This window comes from Barbus barbus (assembly GCF_936440315.1).
Source record: "Barbus barbus genome assembly, chromosome: 42".
NCBI classification, from domain to species: Eukaryota; Metazoa; Chordata; class Actinopteri; order Cypriniformes; family Cyprinidae; genus Barbus; species Barbus barbus.
The window spans coordinates 16921521-16939018 of record NC_136720.1 but is presented as its reverse complement, the minus strand read 5'-3'; the positions used below and the strand labels follow the sequence as shown (position 1 = coordinate 16939018).

General features: G+C 37.8%; 1 protein-coding gene across 1 annotated transcript; it reads left to right on the top strand.

Annotated features, from left to right (window-relative positions):
* The first annotated feature begins 3961 nt into the window (after positions 1-3961).
* LOC306861911 (NUAK family SNF1-like kinase 1) lies at positions 3962-17270 on the top strand. Its single transcript, XM_079404395.1, has 7 exons — positions 3962-4483; positions 8714-8834; positions 10150-10301; positions 11942-12007; positions 12079-12198; positions 13835-13967; positions 14060-17270. Exons 1-7 carry the CDS (start codon positions 4250-4252, stop codon positions 15094-15096), a joined length of 1863 nt encoding a protein of 620 aa, XP_079260521.1. The 5' UTR covers positions 3962-4249; the 3' UTR covers positions 15097-17270.
* Positions 17271-17498: the final 228 nt, after the last annotated feature.

The following is a 17498-nucleotide window of genomic DNA, read 5'->3' as shown; positions in this document are numbered from 1 at the left end:
GAACAAAAAAAACGATGGCATTTCACCTGCACTACTGGACAGCACAAAGGACACATGCTGGTCCACGCTTATCAAGCATGTTTGACTCTGCGCCATCAATTAAGACTTCACCAGATCCCAGTAAATAAACCTGACTTTTTGCATCTTTTTGCTTCATACTCTAGCACTCCAAACCAACGCATTGCTGTAATTATCAAAAACATGCATATAGTATGAGGGGGGGGGGGGGGGACTGTTTTGCCTTTAAACACCTTCAAATTCAATTAATTCTTTAAAATATTTTTCTATGTACCAAGTGCTTACTATTTATTATTCCACATACGTTACACTCCTCTGAATCATATTTTTATTTTATGTTTTCAAATTTTATCAGTGGCAAAGCAAATTTTTGCTGAATGAACTGAGCTGACAACACAAAATGACAATAAACTAGATTCTTCAGCACAGATGCAATGTTTGCTGTATTTATTAAAGAATTTGAAAGAAAATATACATGTATACACACACACATACAAATATATTCTGATTTCATTATCTCTTATTTTTCTGATTTCATTATATCTTTGTGATTTCATTAATCGCTGTTTTGCCCATTAAAAAACAACAACAACAAAAAACAATAATGTGCTGAGCAAACTTTTCACTCATGACTAATCTGGGCTGGGCAAAACTACACGTGTTTTGGGATAAATAATTATTTTCTTAAATGAAATTTGAATGGGAGTTGTGTGTGTTTCTATCTTGCCCTCTGCATGTAATGACAGGTTAATCTTCATACAGTAGGACAGAAAGGTCTTCAATTACGCTAGAGTTCAGTCTCAGCCTGGGGCCAATGCTTCCGCCTGAACTTTACCATTTTATCAGACCATGTGTCACAGAATCAGGTGCGCTGCCAAGTTCAAGGAGGAAAAAGCTTTGAAACAACAGAATAGTTCTGCCTAGAAAAACAGCATTATTTGTGAAACACAGTAAAAACTACAAGAATCCAAAACTGGACTTTTGTGGCTTTTAGTAATTTTTTTTTTTTTTTTTTTTTTCATTTTAAGGTCATATGCATGAAACTTTTAGCAGATTTTTGATGTTCTCTTCTGGGATCATTTTGTCATATAAAATGCTTTTTAATACCATCTAACAGTTTTTATTTGTTTGTTTTTCCCTTTCCTTTTCTTTTATTAAGCCATCGAACAGCTAGTAGCACATCATGGTTTGTGGCTGTGACGTAACTTGAGCCTATTGGCCATCTATAAAAATCAGCTTTTTGACATGCCCCGCTCACATTTCAACAGGAAATACGTCAAACACAGGAAAAAAAAATGCATTTGATAAGTCATTTCAAGTGGAATTTAAAGCGAGATGCAAGATTGCTGACGTATGTGAATGATGTAAGAGTGATGTAAGAAATCGTTTTTAAATCTAAGAATAGAAAAATGTAGATCAGCACATCTGGATATTGCTGTGTCTCTGGAGGGTGTGTGAGTGTGTCTGGTGCTGAGGTAGGCATGTGCGTGTGTATTGTGCAATGTTCATCCATTCGTTTTACTGACAGACTGCTCAGGTCTCACCTGCCTCTCAGTGACTCAGGGGTCTGTGGGTCAAAGGGCAAAACACAGCTTCCTTTTAAGGGTGAGGACACTTCCTAGAGTAACACTACAATACTGATGCTGTTATACAGTAATATATATTTATACAGTAGTCAACATTTGAAGTGAATCAAAACCTTACATCAAAGTTGACCTAAAATCAAAACAATACCCATTCTTATTTTAGGACAACTTTGTTGATCCACAAAAGTTGACTACTATATATATATATACACAAAGCAAAATATACAACATAGTTTATTGTAAAAACATTGACAATATAACATATTACAATATTTTTTTTAACTGTATTTTGATCTAAAAACAAAATGTAGAATGTAATAATAATAAATATATTATTTATTTTTTTCTACAAAGGTAATATTGCATAATTCTCAACCATTTTTCAGAATTAGAAACATTCATACAAGTACAGCATGTCCAATTTTTTGACCAGTAATGTAGGAAATCTGATAATTACTACCATAGAGGGCATTCCCATTCATAACACTGTCAGAGATAATATATGGTTATACTGTATATATGCAATCATGTAATTTACACTAATATGCTACTGAAGACTTCAGCTTTCATGTCACGTCAAATAAAATGATGCAGCTTCAGATTGCCTGACTGTGTGGCTAGTGTGTATGACACAAACCCTGGAGACAAGCCACTAATCTAGGTTAACGGAAATAAAAATATAAAGGAAAATCAAGAATGTCATAGTAATGTACAGTACAACACATGCCACGCCACAGGCAAGACAGTAAGCGACAGTCACAGTACATTCAGAAACCATGATTATTCATTTCCTGTACACCAGGATTGAATCATGCAGATCTGACTTAAGTCATATGAGCTAATGACCACAAAGACTTCTAACCAAGGACCTTTCACTAACCTTTTTAGGGTAGAAAAGATCTTGCATACTCATCTTTTTGCTGTTGACTATCTGACTGTCAATAGCTCTCAGATTGACTCTGGTGGGTAACATCAGCTGCACATCAGCCATCATATCTGATTTTAGGGCCTGTCCATCAAAACATAGCCCAGAATACCAGAGAACAATGACCCACTTCTGTGGCTGAGTAAAGACCGTGTAAGCATTTACTATATAAAAACGGCCCTAAACTAGAGCTTTTTCAGGTCTGATATTTATCTTTCAAGCACTTATTGTTTATTATACTTAGCAGACTTGTTGAAATACACTTACTTTTTTAAATAACAGGGCAGAAAAAATTATATACATATTTAAAATACTGCATAATAACTACTGTTTTGTGTAAAATGTCTAACAGAAGTCCAGTTATGATCAAGTTGATCAAATGTGAGTATCCAGTACAGGCTACATACTTCAGAAACAGAATGAGTGGTATAGCGTTATGTTATCAAATCAAAGCCTATTTTAGTGCTACTTTAAATTCTCCATGTGGTGGCAGCAGTACATCCCAATGATCTCAGCATATGACAGCCGCAGACATTTCGTGCTGTTGCTAGAGGGCGCTGTTGAGCCATATTTTGCTCACTGTGCGTTATGTTTGCTGCTGTCCTAGGATCACAACGCAAACAAAAACAAGCCTAGTGAATTTCAAGGAAATAAAAACCAGAGATTCTTCATTAGTAAAGCCATTATTGCACCTGCCCAATGCAGTACACAAACATCTATCACAGGGCTTGCTTACATAGAAATAAATATAGTACAATGTGCTTAAAGTTCATTAATGTATTTTTATTTGTTTGTTTGGGCTATTTATTTATGCTATATTTTTATTTGTTTATTTATGCAAAAAAAATCCATTATTTGTTATTGTTTTTTATTGTTTGTTTGTTTAAAATATATATTATTATTATTATTAATTTGCTTTGACGCTTATTCTTTTAACTTTCGGTTTTTTCTCACTTTATTATCACGTTATTTTCCATGTTGTCTATTTTTGTACTTAAGCACTTAAATATTTAAAATACCCAAATACTTTCATGTCAATGATGTCAAACTTTTAATAGAGATAATAAGCAATACTGTTGCTCTACTCAGTTGAATCATATTTTTTTATTATTGTTATACTGTAATCATTTTAACTATAAATAGCTGCAAAACACATGTATAGGCTATTGCATGCAACTGGAAATGCTTTAGTCCTAGAAATGTACAGTTATTCGTCATGCCAATAAAGCACATTAAATTGAAGAATAATTGAGAGAGAGTGATGAAGGGAAAGCACTGACCAAGTCTAATAAAATACAATTAAGTGTTCTCCATTATGCCATTATTCCATTAGAGGAGAGGGAGAGAGAGAGAGAGAGAGAGAGAGAGAGAGAGAGACCTGCACTTATAACTCCGCCTCCGGCTTCATCCAGGCTGCATTCTTTATTGCTGCAGTCTTTACTCTGGAGAAAAGGGAAGAAGAGGGGAGGAGGAACACGCGCCGGTAGTGGGATGGACGTGTAAAGCATGGAGTCGCGCGTATTTGAGCTGCCAGAGGCGAGACGAGCACTTCACCCATGAATGACTGACGGGTCGCTCTTCTCAGACGCCCGTACAAATCCCAGACCCCAGTCATTAGCTTAACTAACGACTGAACACCGAGTTCGGGATATTTCTGACTTTCTGTTACGGCTGAGCGCCGATTTTAAGATTTACCGATCATCTGGACACTGAGGAAACCATGGAGACGGAATCATCCCAGTTAGCGAGTAACGGAGCGAATGAAAGTGAGCCTCTACCGGTGGACTATCCCGGAGGAGAGATGCCAGCCGCTCTCGGTGTACGGAGAGGCTCCAGCGTGAAGAAACATCACCACAAACACAACCTGAAGCACCGCTACGAGCTGTTCGAAACCCTCGGGAAAGGAACATATGGAAAAGTGAAGAAAGCCATAGAGAGGCATACTGGACGAGTGGTGAGTTGACAAACATGCAATGACCCAAAAATTGCTCTTTCAAAGCTCAATAGATCTTATTAAGTCCTTAGATAGGTATCAACTTCGTTTCAGATGTTTCTACTACTTTAAAATTCTTTAAAATGTATGGTTCCACAAAGAACTTATAACATCCATGGAACCTTTCCATTCCACAAAAGGTTCTTTATAGTGAAAATGTTGTTTAGATTATTAACATGTTCTTCACACTAAGAAAATAATTATTTGGGGAGGCAAAAATGGTTCTTCTGTGGCATCACTGTTAAAATCCCCATTTGGAACCTTTATTTCTAAGAGTGATGGGGAAAAAACACCACAATTTTCAAGACTCTTCTAATTCTTCCAAAACCAAATGAACTGGTTCATGCAACTCATCTGCATTTTATAGCTCAGTGTTTGAATGTCTGTTTATCTTAAGGGTAATCATGTAGAAGTAGAAGACAAGAGAATGTTTCTGTTTCATCTCATTGTCCTATTGGAATGAACAGAAATATTAAAGAGATCTCGTTTGTGATTATCCTTTCATATGGGAGATGCTGTGTGGGTTTCACTTGATATCAGCTGACCTGATTAAACATTCCTTTGAAACTTTGGTGAAAGTAAATGCACCCTTAATGGCCATCATTACATGCGCAATTTCACAGGACAAGTGCTGTCTTCCGTCCCTCAGTAACAGGGGTCAGCTCATTTAGGTCACCTAGAAGTTGAGCAGGTCAAAGGTTTCAAAGCATGCAAGGTATATGTCGCAAGTACCATAAGCTCCTTTATGTATCGCTTTAGGCTCACCACCATTGCTAAAAAATGCATAACATCTGTAGAACAAGATAAGTTGGAAAAACTAGGATAAACCACTTCTGTTTTGGAACTAGGTCAGTGCATTAATCCCGAGACAGATCTGCATCTTGAGTGGGGCAGATATGGACCTGGGTCAGAGCTGTGGGCGAAAAATGTGGCCTGATGTCAACAGCTGCTTGAGCGCAGGATGCTCTCAGAGTCACGCCCGGGACTTGGTAACCTAATAACGGAAACCACTTATGAGCGTTTCCTCAGAATTAACACCGTCCGACTAAACAGAAACTTTAGACAGTGTGATTCTGTGGAGATCAACACAACTGGTTGTGTTTTCAGTGTTGATGACCAAGGGTGCAGATAAACTCGAGTGTTTGTATGGTAATGACTTTCGCACTTAAGAATGTTCCAGCATATGCGGCTTTCCCTGCCAACACATGTGAGTGAGCTTTAGTTATTTGCTTTGTTATTTAAATGGGAGTTTGGTGATGGAAAAAAAAGACAAGTAGACATTGTTGACTGGGGCAGATCATAAAGTAGCATGTACGAAGTACGAACTGAAAAAATTCTGGAGTCACAGTCCATGCTCATTGTCTGAATGGACCGATGGCTGAATGTAGGAATGCATGACTCATGCTATTGGCAAAGGAAATAATTCATAACTTTGTGGGATGAGTTAAAACAGAACATATATATTGTCTGTTTGATTGTGCTTCTTTATAATCATGCTCTTTAGCCGATCTTATATATTTTATACAGAGAGACAGGCATAAACACTTTATCTCAGGCATAAACCAGGATTTTACCATATATAAAGGAATATTAAGTTGAGTACAAATTTACATACAATACATGTTTACATGCCAAAAATAAATAAATAAATAAATTAAATTAAATATTAGGTTAGTTCATGGCATGAGATAGTTACAGTGGAAGCAAATGGGTCCAACATTTAGATTATTTAAAAGCAGAAATGTAAATTTTGTGAAAGCACTGTTAAAAGTTGTATATTATTTTTAAAAGTAATTTTTGCCATTCTTATAGTCATTTTATGGGTTTAGGAGTTACATTGTCATGGCAATTAAGTAAAATTGGATATTGGAAGCATTTTTGGTCACAAAATTTTTATTACAAGCTATACCATTGAAACAGTCAGTATTTTAGTGTTTATGGATTGCTTGCTCCATTCATTTAAAAAAAAGAATTTTCCTTTTTTTAAGAAAAGAGTTTTCAAGAAAGATGGAAAAGGCAGAGGAAGTTGCAAAGAAACAACAAATGCAATGACTGGTTTTCTTTTTTTGCTCCTTTGTGTTCAATTTTCTATGATGCATTTTTCCAAAACTTTGTTCCGCTCGAGTGCTCCGGTGAGTAAAGGTGCTCCCTTTTCCCCCTTAAACGGCGGACAGGTAAAACAACACAGCTGTTGTGTGAGGCTCAGACAATGGGCTGGTCTATGTCTAGGAGACAATAAGAAGGCTTCAGTTGTAGCCAGGGGTTAGAGAAGAGCAAAGCCTACAGCCAGCTGGCAAAGGCATCAAACGCAGGTTGGTTTAATGATCTGTAGCCACAGGCTGGGTAACAACACCGCTCAACCATGTGCGCTTCCTTCAGTGAGGTAAAAAAAATCACCTGTGTGGCCGTCTGCTGCGATGCAATTTTAATTAGTTTATGCTTTCATTGTAATTAGGGTAAAGTTTGAGAGGATAAGACATTATATCACATTGAGGTCCTAAAGTGGCTCTTAACACATGCACTCACACTCGTTCTGGCTCTAACTTACAGCCTTTTTAAAACCATCCACCAGCCTAGCGACAAACACCAGACTGTAACCAGACAGATCATATCCAAGTGGCGCGTTAAATACATTTATCACAAGCGCTGCACTATGAGTCTTACATAAGTCACTGATAAGGCTGTAACATGCAATGCATGCATTGCAGATGTCATCTGACAAGAAAACAATACATTGCATGAACACCATTTTGTCCCTAAAAGGCTTGGGTTGGCAGGGTTGTGAACTGCACTGGGTGGACAGGAAGTCAGCTCTGTCAGCGCCACGTCCCCTTCTATATGTATTATGAGTCAGTGGAGGAACATGCTGCAAACTTCCTGCAGCTTTAATCCTTCCTCATGACCACTCAGACTTAGCAAGGCAGAAATCTTATCAGCATCCTCAAGCATAAGACTTTTAAGATATTAAGTAATTAACTTTAGCCACTAAAATGTAAAAATTTATGCTCGAGATAACATTGCATTATTAAAAAAAAGAGGTAAAAATAAAAAAAGAGGTTCTTTGAAAGCAGGCCTTTGAACACTGACGGCTCTGTGATAGAGCCTGTTTGGGAGCTGGTAAATGGGACGTTTAAAAATAACTCATGTGGTGCGCCTTCTCCCAAAAAAGCCATTCACCTTCACAGAAACCTATTTTCACTCAAGGTTAAGCCACTAACTCCAGATCTAGACCGTCTTTGCCTTTAGCTTACAAAAAACATCTTTCTCCAGAACTTTGAAAGAAAAAAAAAGGCTGAAATAAAGTTTAATATAGGGAATAAAATTATTTATATGATTTATGCATCTAATAAATGACTGTATCTACATAGTTCATAATAATTAAAGCATAATATCACTGTAGAATGTCATATTGCATTATTTATTTTAATTACTTTTATTGTATTTTATCACACTATTTTAAAGATACTATGTTGTTTAGACAATTATTTATTGTGAAAAAATGAATATTTTATTATAAAAGAGACACTATTGTAGCTTTTGTTAATTTGAATTCAATTTTATTTGATTTTTTTAATATAGTTTTGCTGTGTATTTTTGTCCTTTTTAAATAGGTCTATATAGATTTTAGTTTTATTTTCTTACTTCAAGTTAACCTAAATGAAATGATAAATGTTGACGTAGCAACTATCTGAAATAAAATAAGTGTAAGTTTTATTCAATTTTATTTTAATTTTTTTTTTTTTTTTGGTATTTTAGTTTTAGTTAACTGTTATAACCCAAGCCCGCTATATTAAACCGCTCTGCAGGTTAAATAAAAAGAGTGCTACTACTTCTAGATTTGTTAGTTCAGCAAATTTGTGGGTCACCTGACCGCCTAAGACAGGAAGTTATTTTCCTGTGAACTCCTTGATACCATAAAAGGGAGAAGGCTCTTCTGTTTCTATGATCTATGACCCCCGAGCCAGGATGCCACTGGAACACAAATATAATCAATCAGAGTTTTTTAACCTTTGACCCTCATCTTCATCAATACTGCTCAATCAAACTGAAAAATCGAGCTACTAAACCAGAAATCCATCAATGTTTTCTAGTTTCTCTAATCAAAAGTATAACTAATAGTACTTTGCCTAAACGCTAACGTGCTACAAATAGGATTCACATAGTTGAATCTACTTGTTTGTTGGTTCTCAGGTGGCGATTAAATCCATCCGAAAGGAGAAGATTAGAGATGAACAAGACATGGTGCACATCCGCAGAGAGATCGAGGTCATGTCTTCTCTCCGCCATCCACACATCATCTCTATATACGAAGGTAGGTCTTTTTCGCACTGCTAGTCGTAAAACACGCTCACTGAAACACCACAACTCTACTTAATGTATTCATAAACCGAGCACACATCAAAAGTCTACAAACCCCTTCAACTTTGATTCTCAACATGTGTAAACTCCACACCCTTCGCTTCCAAGTGTGGTTTTTCTCAACATCCAATCATCTTTAGATCAGTTGCCCTCACGTTTTATTTATGCGACCTGACCGCACCCTGCTAGCCCTAGGGTGTTGATCAGGCAACAACGTTGTTAGGGGTGTAAACTCTCTAATGGAGATGAAGCAAATGCATTGAAGCCATTACAGTCCTGCAGCAATCAGCATGTTTGAAATGTCCCACGCATGTAGCTTTGCCTCTCAGAACATAAATCAAGAACCCATCAAATTAGGCCCCGAATGCAGCGATACTAAAAACAAAGCTACTTTATCTCCACGCTGACAGAGGGAGACGCCACGGCTGTGGACTCACGCTGCGCTCTCAGCCAGGGGTCATTATTACTGACCCTGGATCGGTCTGAGAGTCTGTGCCAAAACGGAGAGTGCTTAATCTCCTGTGTCTAATACGGATTAGCCGAGAGAGGTAATTACTTGGATGTCTTGAACGTGAACTTAACTGGTTTTCAAAGGTTATTCCAACAAGCCTGGCTAGTCCTAGACACTCAACTGGTGTCCAAATACACGTTGTTGAGAGTGACACCAAGGGAGTTAAAGGAAACCCACCTTCATTGTCTATTTGGTCCACTGACCATCACTGTGACAACCAGCCACAATGAAGGGTCACTATGGAGATGCTCATGCTGTATCTGCAGAAGGTGAAGGAGGATCTGAATGGAGCAACAGCTTGACTCTTTCCATCCAGATTTGCAAGATAAACACTTCTCTGATTGGCTTAAATGATGGCTATTAATCTAAGAGCTGCTACTAAGAACACGTACCTTTTCTTAGAATGGGAATGTTTACACTCCATCTAAGATCACGTACACCAAATCTCGCTTCCTCTCTGCACTTAACACCTGTTAACAGTTGTGGTCTTGCTTGCAAAGACAGCTCCTAATCGCCATGACCCTGACTAAAGCCAGACTCGCTGGCGATTTTCACTCCTACATACTGGCAACGGCCCAACCAAAGCTCGAGCCAAACTGTTAACAGTCAATGACAGAGAGATTTAGCTAGAGAGCCGCATGTAATGGAAATATGCTGTTTTCATTTCCATGCGCTGTCGCTTTAACACGCATATGCCTATAATGCAATGATGTTTGGTAATCTAATCAACCGCTGTTGTATTTGCTTCTATTCTCAGTGTTCGAGAATAAGGATAAGATTGTGATCGTGATGGAATATGCCAGTAAGGGCGAGCTGTACGATTACATCAGCGAGCGCCGAAAGCTCAGCGAAAGGGAGACCAGACACTTCTTCAGACAGATTGTCTCTGCTGTTCATTACTGTCACAAGGTGAGGGTGGAGCTGGTGGAACCGTGTGATGAGATAAATTAAAAACTAACTTGCTGACCTTCATATCATATCAAACACAAAAGAGGATATTCTGAAAATTGTGGGTTTTTTGGTCCATACAATGAAAGTTGTTATTTTGGACCCCATAGTCTTTCATTATATAGGCAAAAATATTTGAAACATTCTTCTAAATAACTTTGTCTGTGTGTGTTCCATTAAAAAAAAAAAAAAAAAATTTACAATTACACGAGGGTGAGTAAATGATGGTAGAAGTGTCATTTTTGGTTGGACTATATATTCATACAGAAGATATGTTAGCAGAGAGCAAACTGAAGTGCATATGCAAAATGTATGATCTTTCAAACTAGGTGAAAAAATGAAGACAACGTTTTTCTGTATTATGGATGAACAAGAAATAATAAAAAACTAGTTTCAGCCGTGGATGATAATCAGATGCTTCTATAAATTTTAAATTCTCCATTTAATGTGTTTGATCACAAAAACAAATTTTACTTTTAATAAATTTTTAATTTTAATAATTTTTCTTAAATTATATATATTTTTAAAAGTGTCCTAATTACTTATGTAATAACTGTTTGGTGAAAGAAAAAGAGGGGGAAAAAAGCCAGTTTGCTGGTCTTATTTGTTTTTTGGTTGGTTTTGGAATAGAGCTGCTAAACATTTGCTTGGCCAGCCTAGCCAGTTTGGGCAGGTTTGGGGACTAGCTTTAACCAGGCAAAGCTTAAACTGGTTTTCAGCTGGAATATTGTAAAAATAGGCTCTATTGCATTTCTTGCCTTTAACCTTATGCAGCTACGATGCTTTAACCGTGCCTTTAACCGTGATTACAATTACATTACAGCACAGTGTCTCGTACCTTAAATCCTCTCAAACTAAACAACTGACATCTGTGATCTGTGCAATGCTCATGTGCAGCCGCACATGAGCTCTCTATAGAGTAAATAAAATGATTTACTGAGGAGGACTTGACATGATATGAGAAGGATAAACTAAACTTCCAAGAACGTCTCAATGTGAAAGGTTGTGAAGCCAGAGAGCAGCTGTGTTCTTCTGTCCTGGTGCCAAACCCCTCCTCATCTCCCATTTTTCCCACTTTCCAAATGTGATATACTTCAAATTGACCTTTCGCATTGATCCAGCACATATTTCTTCATTGTTTTCCCTTTTAATTTACATTTTAGAGCATATTTTTCTAGTTTTTTAAAGTTTAAGGGTAGGATTAAAGTAGAGTATCCCTATAGATCAGTACAAAGTGTCATCCGGTACCCGGGGCCATGTCAGCTGGAAAATGAAACGCCCTGGGGGAATTCAGCCTGGGCTTGGCCTTTGTTTCTATACAGTCATCAACTCAGCTGCGGGATTCCAAGGAGGTCGTCCCGGAAAGGAGGGTGGAGATACACAGATCAGGCCATTTGACAGTGGATGAAGGGAAATGTCACTTTTCCCTTCCATTAAATATTGATGTCTTTAAAGAACAGCAACGTATTTATTGTTCATTACAGTGTTTTGTAGGACATCAATTATGACAAAACTAGGTGGCAGCATAAAAAGTGATGTTTCTATGATGCCTATGAGACAGAAGTTGATCTGAAAACTATGGTTTTGATGATGTCTTACAGAACGGAGTAGTACACAGAGATCTCAAGCTGGAAAACATCCTCCTGGATGACAACGGTAACATTAAGGTACGTCCTGATTTTCCTCTAGTGATTTATTACTCAATATCAGCCTGTTCTGACTCGTTTTTTTCTTTCAGATTGCAGATTTTGGTTTGTCCAACCTCTACCACAAGGACAAGCTTCTTCAAACATTCTGCGGCAGCCCGCTGTACGCCTCCCCTGAGATTGTGAACGGACGACCGTATAGAGGCCCGGAGGTACATTATGAACTAATATTCTCCAGTTATGCAACCCTGTATTACCAATTAAGAGGCCTTCATTTTTCACCTTAAAAAAATGTGGGCTAGGAAACACAATCACATATATCCTGTCTCGAAATGATAAGAGAGAACAAAACACAGATAACAGAAACAGATAATAGAAAGAGAAAGCGTTTCCACTTATATCTGAGGGAGGTGAGACCACCCCTCATTCCACATCCAAACTCAGTCACTCCCCACAGAAACCGCTTAACAGTCAGTCAGTGTACCCAGCATCTTCCATAATCCAATGAGAAACAAAGACTTTGCCAAAAAGAATGAGGACTAATCTCAAAGCTATTTTCAGGATATCCAGCATTCTTACAGCCACTTCATGGTTGCTAATATTTAATAGCCAAACACAAAGCCTGTCTGGAACACAGGAATATATCAAAATTCCCATACTTTTTCCGGTTTTTATTGTACGATGACACATGCAAGACTCTAAAGGCCTCTGGACATTCAATCATACATACTCACAAAGATCCCCCTGGTCCCTCAATCATCCTTACATAACTGGAGACCATGGGAAAGGCTGCGTTCTTCTCGCTGGTCAGAGATCAGTGGATCAAGGCCAACAATCACAGAGCTCCTCACATCTACTCAGGGTCAGACAGGTCTGGAGTTCGGGGAGTGGACGTTTCCTGCGCTGTAATCAGCCATTGTTTCCCCTTACCTCCTCATTCCTTGCCTGCACCCTTGGCTAATCAGCAGAGGTGCAGCAGGGTCAGACGAGGTCGGCACGAGAAATTATTAAATAACGAGCAAGAATTATGATGGCAGTTACTGTGCAGATATATGTGAGATTACCTATTGTTCTCATACATTAGGTGTACAATGACAGCTTGATTAAATGTTCATAAATATAGGTGGAGTTGACTTTGTGGCCCAGGCAGGAAAATAAAATAACATAACCTTTTAATCTATTGCTAAATGACAGCTAAAAAACAGTTTACCGGCAAATGTTCAACTAGAACAAAGGTTAACCAGTCTGTGAAGCTGTCATTTTCTATTAAATTATATGTGTGTGTAAATATATATAAATATACATCTTTTAATATATAAATATAATAAATCTGTGTGTAATATAATATTTTTTCATTATGCATTTTATTTCTGAAAATATATTTAATTTATATAAATTGTTAGTACATTATGAATATCATCATTTAAATTAATAACACACTAAACGTTAATATAAATGTAATGTTATATAAAATATAATATACATTTTGTAAATTTATATGTTAAATATAAAAATGTATATACATTTATGAGTTATATTACAAATATTTATTATATAATATTTTGTTTTGTGTAATTTCAAGCAACTCATCAACTAAAATAGTTATTTAAAACAGTATAATAGTTTGAATAAAACTCACAAATTAATTAATATTATTAAATTTAAAGGATATTTTCATTCATATACAAAACAAAAATTATGGCCAAAACAAACAAACAAACAAAAAACCCTGCAAGAATTAACACTGGTGTTTATTTATTTAAATGCAACTTTCATTGTAAATGTTCCATAAACCATTTTCCAAAACTGTATGTGGACCAATTTATCAGTGTGGTGTTGTTTTGACAGGTTGACAGTTGGGCGCTGGGCGTATTACTATACACTCTTGTGTACGGAACAATGCCCTTCGATGGAGGAGACCACCAAAGACTTATTCGCCAGATCAGCAACGGAGAATACAGAGAACCACCACAGTCATCAGGTATGTCTCTTCTCACTATACATTTCTAAGTCATCTAAGCCCAAATCTCACTAAGATACATGACCGAGTTCAAATCTCTCCATCTCATTCAGACGCTCGTGGTTTGATCCGCTGGATGTTGATGGTAAATCCAGATCGCAGGGCTACAGTTGAGGACATTGCAAATCATTGGTGGTTGAACTGGGGCTGGAAGACCAGCGTTTGCGACTGCCAAACGCAAAGGGAGAACAGCTCACCCATGCTGGCCCGCTTCATTGACTGGCAGAACCGCACCGAGGTCCGTCCAGGCAAAGTTCAATGCCCAGAGCCTGGTAACACTAACAATGGTACTAATACAGCCTTGTCTCCAGCCCGGCGTCTGAGAAAGTCCATGAAGGAGAACGATGGTGGGATGTGGGGTGTTGCAGAAGACAAGCCAGGCCTTAAAAGACCAAAGAGCATCCTGAAGACTCGGGCGACCAGTGGAGACCAGCGGTCCCAGAGTCTGTGCGAAGTGGAGCTCAGAAGGTCCATTTGCTACCGAGATGTCGAGTCTGGCTCAAGTCCAGAGCAAGAAGACACCCTGGGTGGCTCGCCAGCCAAAATGGTGTCCATGTTACCCAAGAAAGGTATTCTGAAAAACAATCAGCAGCGTGAGTCCGGGTATTACTCCTCACCGGAGCGCAGCGAATCCTCCGAACTGTTAGGGGGCGCTACTGTGCAGCCTCCGAATAGCTCCCCACCCAAACGGACTGTCGGGAGGAAAGGTATACTGAAGCGTAACGGGAAATATTCCACACACAGTGCTGTGGGAGTCCATGGAGAGGCCCAGGCAGACTCAACTGGCTCACGGAGCCAAAGCAGACCCTCCAGCATCTTGTACGAGGAGAAGGGTCTTTCCAGCATGGGGTTGGACTGGCCGCCCGCCTCTCCGAAGCCCAACATCCGGGGCTCGCTGTCGGCCGAAGACTTGCTGCAGATGGCTGGGTTCAGGAGTCTTCAGACCGTGGTGCCCCTTCCTGGTGGAAAGGGTGTCCGCAGCCCTCCTGGTTCCCCTGGAGACAATGGGAGCTTCTCCTTGCTGGGCGATCTGGATGATGTTACCCAGGTGTACCAGAAAGCCCTGGACATCAGCAGCCAGCTAGGCTAGACTTGGACAAAAAGGCGAAGAGACTGGAAGAGTGAATGATTCCCAGCTTGTCCTTCTCATCACAGTGCTGCTGGGTAAATGTTTACAGGTCGAGAAGCGGGACATTTCAAATCTCCATTCACCAACTTGTGTTGATGAGCATTTCTCATGATATTCTCGTTTTAGACTCGACAGTCGAGGGGGAACAACGGTAGCACTTTAAAGCGGCTGTTCTCCGAGATGCAGCACATAATGACAGCTGGGATTGTGTTATTTAAGTTACTGTATTTATCTGTCATTCATGGACTTTTTCAAAAACATTTTGAAAGGCCATTTCATAGTTTATGGGACAGCGTTTTACATCGATACAGGTCATGCATTATGAAAAGTGTTAGATAAAGGCCATTTGAACAGCTGTATTTTAAATTCTCATTGTATAATACCAGCAATTTCAGTGACGTACATGCACAGCAGTACATCAGTAATGCTAAGACTTAAAGGAAATAAATGTCTTTGAGAATTTGAAAATATGTATGGTTAATATACAAAACATAAGACCATTTTGTCTTTATTAGGCTTTCTTTTGTAAACTGTTTTGACTACACTTACAGAAAAGTACCAAAAGGTACTACAGTGTTTTTTTTTTGTTGTTGTTGTTTTACATGTATCATGGTACTACCATGGTATTGTTGGAAAACAAAAAAGAAAAAGCTCATTTATTATTATTATTTAAAAAAAAAAAAAAGGCCAGTTAACTTTGGCAGCCCTAAAATAATACAAATAATGACTACCAATTAACAAAAAATAAATGAAAATGCGGGGAAAAAAATCTAACTAAACAAATGTCAAAATACAATGAAATTCCACATTCTAATAACTCTGCCTTGGAGTATAATGTTAATTTCAGCATGCCCTATGGTATATATCAAAGTGCAGTGATATTACTTTCACTGTACCATGGTACTTTAAGGGAAGTAATAAGATGTTATAAAGGGTACCAAAACTACACTGAGAGCCATGCAAATGTTGACATATCTCTGAGATCAGCTAGAGAGCAACTAGTGCAACACAAAGCACAGGAAAGTTCAAAGGGCAAAGGTTGTATCAGTGTTATGATACCGTACATTCTCTCTCACACAGACACGCACACACAATGCTAGCACACACGGGCAATTATATGAGCTCCCTGAAGCATGAAAGTGTGGAAAGACAAGCTTTGACCTACGGTGTAATTCTGGTCCAGAAATGACCCGCGTTTCAACAGCACATGGCTTTAAAGACAGGAAAGAGATGCCAAACTATTCTTTTAACAAGGTAGAGTGTTAAAAGATGCATATTCGTAAGGCAGTAGATTATGAAAACAAAGATTAAGACTGAAAAGTTTTCACTTTAAAAAATGGGAATCAAAAGGTCACGTCTCAAACTGTAAAATCGTCAGGAAGTGGTATATATTGTGCATGTGCAATTGTTTTATTGTTTAACATACAATGGCATGTCAAGATAAAATGAAGATACTATGCCATTTTTTCTGCTACATTCTGTTCATTTTTGGTTGTTCCTGTAGTTTAATTTCCTAAATTGCTCACTCAGGCTTTCAAAACATTGGTTGCATGTGGCATTTTTACTGTGGTTTAAGCGTGAACTATTACAGTCTAGCTTTAAACTTTAAGTATGTGCTCAATATTAAAATCTGCATTAAGATACAGTACAAGGCATTTCTGTAAACCTAAGCGTCAATGTGGCAGTTTTATATGAAGTACAGTGTAACCATTTAAATATATATATAAGAAATTAACTGGAAAAAGAATGTCTATCCTATAGGATATCTGTTATAGGTCATTGAGAAAACTTGACTGGATATACTACATATTTAAATTGTGTTATTTAATGCGTCTTGTATTATATTCTGTACGTTGCCATGGCTATTTGTTGCTCTGTACATTTTTTTGTTAAACTCTGACTTGCGATTGTCTTGATTTGTGCCTTCATTGACATAAGATTGTCCTGATAATGTTAATGTTATTCTCAGTTTAAATAATTTGCAGTATTGTGCAATTGTTTTTAAACAGGCATCCATGGAAAAGAAGTCTGTATGGTGTTTTATGAGCACAGTTAGGTGGTGTATTAAACCTTGTGCTGTTTGTGCTCAAGTGCAAAACATTGTCACTTCTTCTAATAAATGTCTCGATCTAAATAAGACGTCTGAGTGTGTCTCCACTCATTTCATTATATGTAGAACACAAAGTACTCATAAAAGTTTAAAGCCTCTCACTCAACAAACCAGCTGTTCCAGGATAGGATCAGTGCTATAAATAAAAAATAAATAAATAATTAAATAAATAAATGTGTGTGTGTGTATATATATATATATATATATATATATATATATATATATATATATATACACACATATACATATATAT

Bases quoted from the DNA above. Each gene is read 5' to 3' on its own strand.
- LOC306861911 (XM_079404395.1), top strand. From the start codon at position 4,250: ATGGAGACGGAATCATCCCAGTTAGCGAGTAACGGAGCGAATGAAAGT. The intron at 4,484-8,713 runs GTGAGTTGACAA...GTTGGTTCTCAG, and splicing joins AGAGGCATACTGGACGAGTG to GTGGCGATTAAATCCATCCG. The intron at 12,008-12,078 runs GTACGTCCTGAT...TTTTTCTTTCAG, and splicing joins ATGACAACGGTAACATTAAG to ATTGCAGATTTTGGTTTGTC.